Raw genomic sequence first — 8,262 nt, 5'->3', positions numbered from 1 at the left:
GTGTGAAATTAAATTGGTATAAAAAACGTGAATGGATCAGCATGTGGCTATCTCCGCCTGCCATCCCTGCTGGCTGTGGGACATGGCTGGACCTTGGGCAGCCGATGTCCAACTTGGCTTTGTTGCTTCCATTCATGGCTCAATAGGTAGTCCTTCCTTTTGTGGAGCCTAAACAGATTAACACAAATCCATCCAACCTGTGGGACTACGTAGATAAGATGTTCTATAGCTTGTTGGCCTCATAATGGCTATTGTTATAGAACTGGAAACCTACAGCATGAAGTCTGCTTGGTTTAGCGGCTTCAATTTCCATGGAACAGGAAGTGTTGTTACAAAAACGAATCTTATATAGCCCATGTTGTAAATATAAGCTGCATCCTGAATGACACACTATACACTATGTACTTAAGCACTATGTACTCAACCATGTAGTGTATGAATTATATAAGGTTATTTTGTCATTAATAATCAGAGTCTGATAGCCCCTCCCCCTTCGCTACGTAATTAAAGCTGCGACAGTTGAGTGCATTAACCCTGCGTCCCAATGTGCATACTATCCACCCTATCTGCCCTAAATATTAATGAAAATTACTAATATCTCATAGAATTTAGGATGATAGTGTGCACATTGTGACATTCCACACTTCGTTTTTTAGGGTATTTAAATGCATCATCTGGGTATTTAAAGTGCAATTTTTCTTTTTGGAATTTTCAGTGTGAACATACTATACTGTAGTATAACAGTATTATAACACGTCATAGAATAGTGCATAAGTACATGATTTGGGACGCGCCTATAGTTTTGACAGTTACACATATGAAGCCTATAGCAGTGGTCATATAGGACCTCGATAAACTTCCATAGAGACTATTATTATATTATATTATATATTTAAATATTCATATTAAAATATTTTTAAAAATATGGTATATATAATTTAAAGTTACATTAAAACAACCTTAAACTGAAATAATAAAAATTAAGATAAAATGCCTACAGCTCACTAATATTGTTTTTTTTACCCTCTGTCTTTTGCTTATACTGTTTTCACAGTTCTATCTTGATTTAGGTTTAATTGATTTTTATCTCAAGTATGCTGTGAACACACACCCACACACACAAGTTTACATATAAACACAAACAGAAATTCAGATGCAGCAATGCAAAATGGGGGCCTTTGGGTCAAAAAGGCTGAGAACTAAACATGTTTTAAAGAATGCACTCCCTTTTTCCTCATTTTATCAATCAATATAAGTCACATCATTCATTTCCTTCAGTTATGGAAGCTGCTTGTCTTTAGTAGCCGGGCTAAAGAGATTACAATGAATCATTATGTATATAGCCTGAGAACAGCAGGATGATTAGAGCTCTTCACCAAAGCTGGTTTGCCAACCGCCATTAAGTTCAAAGAAGAAGAAGAAGAAGATGATTAGAGCTCAGCTTCTCGAAAGCCCCGCATGGGGGCGTCGTTCGCACACTTTGAAGCACACTACGCATACTGGAGCGCCAGAAGTGCGCTCGGAGAGAAAGAAACATCGCTTGGATCTGTTTATCCTGACGTCAGTTTGAACAGATCGCACTTCACGCGACTCTGAACTGAGCTTCGGCTGGATTTCGGGAATCGATGAACTTCACCATCCAAACTACTGGAGCCACTGAAATGATTTCGGCTTGTTTTCCCAACTGGACTAACAACATAAAATGAATACCTGCGCATTTCTCTTGATCCTGGCTGTTCAGATTCACGCCGACAGCGTAGAGGGACCAACAGGTAAAGTCCCGTTTATCTGGAGTTAACTTACAGAGACTGCGCACTTTCAAACTTGTGTGTGTTTTGAGGACTTGAGAAGCAGACGCTTGTTGTCTTGAAAGCAAAGAGAGGCTGAGTTGCACTTCGGAGCCGCTGAACTTTTCTGATAATGGAGAGATTTGGTCTCGGTTGTCATAAAAAGAGTAAAGATACCATCAGAAGCTTAAAATGAATTGTGTCTCGGGCTGTTTGTTATTTGGCGCGAGACTCCTGTTTAAACATTCCCTCAGATTGACGTAATTCGTAGCGTGGGTCTTTTGAATTATTGTTATAGTATTTTTCATTAAAAACAGACGTCTGGAAGTTGTTTGGTGTAAAGTAAACAAGTGCAGCCTCGTCTGCGAAGCTTTAAACCAGGGGTTGAATGAACGAAATGTGTGTGGCTGCACCAGACGTGTTATAAAGGCAGCGAGGTGGCTCATAAATTGGTGTTTTTATATCAAATTCATGTCAGAAGGATTTACAGCGGGTTTAATTTGAAAGGGAATTAACCATCAGCATCGTTTACGTTATTTTTTTTAAACTGAATCAACTTTTCAGATTTTTCAAGTCACTCGATTTGAATCTTTTTGTGGGCGTTCGGCTAACTTGTAGCAGCTATGCCTAAAACAAACATTTATTTATTTAACCACGAAATAATCATCATACACGTTTCACTAGAAGAATTCTCATTTTTTTATTTTATGTATTTATTTATTTTTGCCGGTTTAGGGCTAAGTGAAGTGTATGTGCAGAGTGGTATGAAGTACAGTGATGTAACCTCTTTATTGCAGATAAAAAGCCCTCGCATTCAGTTTTGCTTATGAATTATCACAGCTTGTTTGAGTTGTTCACGCACTGTAGAGTCCTAGATGCCAATATCTCTGTTTCTTAATCAATTTAATAACAGATCTGTCTTTTTAAAGTCCATCTTGATTTTGGCGCCACTCTTGTCTTTTTATTTTTTAAACTGTATAAGAAATGAGGGAATAAATAGCCTGTTTACTGGTCTTGTCCAGTTTAAGAGGGTCTGACCAAGCAGATGTTTATCTGGTTTAACAGTGTGTGTGCTCAAAACCAGCCTACTGACCAGGCTGGGAGACCAATTAAGCAAACCAGTTTAGGCTGGTTATTTATTTATTTGCAAGGTAATGTGAAGATTGGGGTAAATTTATATTTTAATTAAGAAAATATAGAAATAGTACATATGATTCATTTTAATATCTAATACGGTTTTCTCTCCTGAAAAAAAAAAAAATAGATGTAAATCAGCTGCTGGTGGTTTTAACTGGTTTATGAGGGTCTCTCAGTCTGGTCAAGCAGGACACTCAGCTGGTTTAGCTAAACGGCCTTTAGAACAGCTCTAAGACCAACCAATAGACCCGAGCCTGTCCAGACATGGAGACCAGCAAACCTTTTTGCATTTGTACATTTACATTATTTTCCATTATTTGGTTATCTGTGTGTTTTTAAGATGCTTTTGTCACGAAGAGCGTTGGCTGTTCTCCACAGTTTTTGATTTCAGGCTTTACTATCCTCGTAGGCATAACCCGATCCGCACACGCACTGAGATTATGAACTGCTTCCTCCTCCACACTGTCAGTGGGCTGTATGAAGACAGAGCAGTACAGGGAAACTGAAGGGTGCCGTGTGTGATTGCTCATAATGGACCACTCCCTCGGAGCCAGGCTGTAGGAAACATGTCACATGATTTGGCCAAGAAACTTGACACACAATCATGATCCGTTTGAGGAAGCTATTGATTTTCAGTTAACTAAATGGCTTCCATTTAGCAAGCTGTCAAGTAGCTGTAGGGTTCTGTAACTACTGCTGCGGTCTGTGCATTCCCTCTGTTCTTCAGCTGAAGTCTAATCCTAGTTTCTGTTGGTTTTTGGCCTGATTTACACAGTGTAATCCACTCTTTATTGTGTTCGGCTGCTGTTTCCGCCATTGTTTTTTTCCGCTTTTGTTTTGCCATGGCCTGGTTGACCAGAAGGCAGCGATGAGTGACCTGATGTGAGATGAATACAGGCATTGTAACCAAGTGTCTACTTCATTTTTAGCACTTCACACCCTCCGTCAAGCTACATGCTTCTCTTTTGTGAGTTGTGTATCGTTATTTTGACTTCGCAATATGATAGTAATGAGTGGATGAACTTTCTAAGCGCCGTTGACGTCATTTAAAAAGAATTGAATTGTTCACAAAAATGCGTAAAAGCACAAAACCTTCACCACTCATATAAAAGTATTTTTATAAAAAAAAAAAAATTATAATTTTTTTTATTAATTAATTTTTTTTAAAGCACTGTGCTGGTAAGAATGCTTTGACAATTAAAATGCACTGGAATCAGTAAATAGATTAATAATTAAGGTTTAATTTTTTTTACTTCTGAATGCATAATGATTGCATAGCTGACCTCCATGTGATTTTACCTTTCAAGGATATTTTCTTGTAGTTCTCCTGTTCATAATCATAGATGCTGTCGCAATCCAAACTGTGTCGCTATGGAACTGACACAAGCAAATGTCTCTCATAATAAGGGGAATGAAGCACATCATTAGGATGAATAGGGAAATAATTAAAGCACGTGAAGATAATTATACTAAAGCTGAGACAGAATGGAGCAGCTTCACATTAGCTGCCTAGTGATGGAATCTCTGGAGGCTTGACATGCTCTTTGTTGGGATGTGCAGCTATGCTCTATTCTGATGTATTGACATCTGGAATAATCTGGTAAAGCAAATTATGTCAATAGATATAATGTAGCATACTATTGTATTTATTGCTCAATGTGTGTTGTGGGTTTAGTAGAAGTTGACATGATGTAGGTCTTGTTGAAAATAATAATGAGAGAGAATTTGCACAATTTAGCCTACACAATACAGCTGCTGAATGTGACTTTTTAATATGGCCTACCATACAAATGGAATAAAGAAACTTAAATAGGCAGATATTAGGAGATAAAATGATTTTAATAACTATCATGTTTTGTGACCCCAGCCTAATTGTATTAAAAAAACAAATAAATCAAATGGTTGACTAATGCCCTGGAAGATTGTTTTTCTGTGACACATCTTTGCATCAATTTCCTTTGAACTATCTTTAAAGGAAAGTTTCTTTATTACATTTTTTTTAATGGTGTGCCACATGACTTAATGATTGTGGGACACACAAACATTTAGCACCGGTTTTAAAAGTAATTAAAATGAATTAAAAATAATTATTTCTGGTGTTACTTGTAGCATGTAGACATCTGGACTTTTAAAGTAAGTGTTTAGTTGGTTTACTTCAGTTTTGTTTTCCTCCCACTAATAGCTATATCAGTTATCAGCTTCTAAATATGAGTTATCATTACATGTACCAGCCAAAATTTCCATATGGGTTCATCTCTATTACTTTTACAGGATATTTACTCAAAATTGCCACTTTTGTTCATTGTCAAAGTATAGGCTGGATAAATAGACTTTGCTTATATGGGACTGTCACTTAGAGGAGTAAATCTTATACACAAGCTCTTGAATTTGAAGACCTTTTCAATATGCTATCAACCATGTTTTGAAAGGATGAGTTTCGGTCCTTCCCCTGTACCTAATTGGCTTCCTCAGGTGTGCTGGACTGTCAGTCCTCTAGCTTAGTTATAGCTTAGACTGCAACTGTTTCTTGTAGTACAGAGCATGGCATGTGCATCAAGGTGTTATCCATTTTCCGGGATCCATTCTCGCAGCACTGCAGTAGCTGTGTGAGTCCAGATCATGGAAAGCAGCTATCTTTCACTGTGCCATAATCGTGGTCATGATGCAAATTACCTCAGGACATGAAACCTTCTTTGTTTGCTTTCAAAGGTGCTTTTAAAAGGTGAAGAATGCAGTTTCTGCGTGATACTGTGACCTAGTGGAATAAAAAAAAAAGCATATTTCCAAAACAACCTTTGTAAACGCCCTTTACACTTATCATGCCCTTTCATGCATTGTGATTATTCTTATCTTTACAGTATCTTACTATTTTATCTGGTGCGGCTCCAAATATGGCGGCTCCAAATTCCTCAATCTTGTTTAAAACTCCATTGTCTGTTTCTGAGTATTTTGGCAAGTGTTTGAATTTTAGTTTGCACTTCTATAACTGAATCTGAATTTTTGACCAACCATGGTCCCAAACCAAGTAAACACCTCTGGCTTAGCCTGCTACAGTAGCCATTCCAACTATTACTATTGTTTGAGCTGTAAAGAGATTGAAGGACCAGACAGCTCTAAATGTTAAGTTGGTGCCTGGCAGGCTCAATGTTTATACTTTTGGATAAAGCCTTGAATGGCATATTTAGACAATGAGCAATAAACTGGGTTAAGAAAATGTATTTTGGCATGAACAAATCTTATAAACTTCAGCTTTAAAGGAATATGTCACCAAAAATTAAAATTTCCTGAGGAGAAGATAAAACATTCCAGAATTTTGTAATCTATTTTGGATAAAATTTAATCAAATGAGGCTTAGACCATTTTTGATGGTCCAAAATCCAAATTTTGGCAGCTTCAAAGTAATCCTTGCAACCCCAGCAAAAAAACTATATACTGTACTGCTACAAATGCTTGCTGTGGTCAAGCTTTAAGTTCATGACCTCTTGTGTGACGTTTGTGCGTTTAAGCTGCTTAAATATGGATTTTGGACCATCAAAAATGGTAAATGTTGAGCCCCGTTGATTTGCAATTGAGTGTTTTCCTTCAAAACCTTAATTTCTCTTCGGGTGAAAAATTATTTTGGAGGGCCTGGGGGTGTATAATTAGGATAATCAGGAAATTTTCATTTTAAGGTGAACTATTTCTTTAAGGTGGCATACAGAGGTTGATTTGCTGTGAAGTTATGAAAGTACAAATGAAGTTTCAGAGGGTTTTTCCCACTGATTACGAGATAATGCAGCCGTCTGAACATCAATGAGACCAGGTGTAGGCAGGAGACCGTGGTAGGAGGGCTCGTATGTCTCAGGCACCCAGATATTACGCATCAAACAGATTCATTAATCAGAATCATCCTGGCATTCAAATTCTTTGACCTAAGCTAATTGCAGAGTACCTGTAAAAGAGGAGGCGGCAAGGACCCTGGTGACCAGAATTATATTTCCTTTGTAATTAAGGAAATTGCATAGCGTCTTTTTTTTTTTTTTTTTTTTGCACTTCCATCTGCAGTGGAATCTCAAAGGACTTTTTATTTTTTCTTCCCAGTATTGACTGCATTTAGCGCTGCTGAAATAATGAGGAAACGTGTCAGAGAGGGTTTCAAAAGCAACAGCTGAGAGCGCTCGTTCCCCCAGCATCAGAGGCAGTCCGTCTCTTGTCGAGAAATGTTTTCTTTGGACTCGCCTGTCAAACTTCTCTGGACTTATAAGAGGTATGAGGTCGGGACGGGAGGGGGTTTTGGGAAAGGGGGACTGCCAGAGGGCTCTCTCCTCCTCCTCTTCAAACGGCAGAGCTGCTCTGAGTCAACATCTGATGGGAAACGAGCATACGACAACAGAGCGAACCGGTGCTGGCTTTTCCTTTTGTTGTCTCTGGAAGGCTGCTCCGTTCCTCAGTGATTTATCTACGGATTTATCTGAAAAACAGTTCCAATTTCAAGGGGCCCCTGATGGAAATTTGGCTCTGAGAGGATCTGAGGCTGGTGTTTAGATGTGAAAATGACAGTGAAATAGATCATCATAGACTCCGGAACAGGAGGGCACTTAGAAGCCTCGGCTTGCCCTTAAGTTTTGTGAGTTTTGCTAGAGGAAGTGCTCAGCTCTGTTAGATTCTCCCACTACCCAGGTGCAGCTTTTTTGAATTCATCCAGACAGTGCGCTCTATGATTTGTTTTCCTCCTTACAAGCAGTAATGCCCGAGGCTACATTTCTTTCATTTTCATTTTCAGGAAGCTTTTTTTCCTTAACTTTGTTTAGTGTGTATTGAGCAGCACCACATATCAGATGATTGCAGGTGTTTGCACTGTGTGGGTGGTGAATATACTTTATTTTTAAGCACAGTAATTTCCGCAGTGATGGTAAACAATGATTGAGACCAAAGGGCGTCTCTGCAACGGCTTTTTGAATTATATCCACCCAGGGTACAAATGAACACCTGCCAAGTGCCAAATGCAAGTAACATTTCCTCAGATGTTGTTAATTGCAATTTAGAAACATATTTACATTTGCACAATAAGCAATTGCGTTAGACTTTGTCAAGTTTGTTAGTATACATATAGCCTATGATGTTGAAAGAAGTCTTATGCTCAACAGGGCAAAAATACAGTAACAGTGATATTGTGAAATATTATTACTTTATTATTAATTACCGTATTATTAATTCTTCTTTAAAAAGTGACTTTTTAAAATTATGCACTTTTTCAAGATTTGAAAAAGTTGAAAGGTTTAGAAGATTGAAAAAGTTTCAAACGATTGAATGTTCAAAAGAACAGCATTTATCTGAAATACAAAAATCTTTTGTAAGA

At 37.9% G+C, this 8,262-nt stretch overlaps 1 protein-coding gene across 1 annotated transcript in view; it reads left to right on the top strand.

The window, feature by feature from the left end:
- The first annotated feature begins 1,487 nt into the window (after positions 1 to 1,487).
- Positions 1,488 to 8,262, top strand: part of LOC306887934 (receptor-type tyrosine-protein phosphatase U-like) — a 198,852-nt gene continuing 192,077 nt past the window's right edge. The window contains exon 1 of the mRNA XM_079445985.1: positions 1,488 to 1,772. Within this exon, the coding sequence (XP_079302111.1) occupies positions 1,703 to 1,772 (70 nt within the window). The 5' untranslated portion in view covers positions 1,488 to 1,702. The remainder of the gene's footprint in view (positions 1,773 to 8,262) is intronic.

This window comes from Barbus barbus (genome assembly GCF_936440315.1).
Source record: "Barbus barbus genome assembly, chromosome: 21".
Classification (NCBI taxonomy): domain Eukaryota; kingdom Metazoa; phylum Chordata; class Actinopteri; order Cypriniformes; family Cyprinidae; genus Barbus; species Barbus barbus.
The sequence above is the reverse complement of the archived record's forward strand: the minus strand, read 5'-3'. Positions and strand labels throughout refer to the sequence as shown.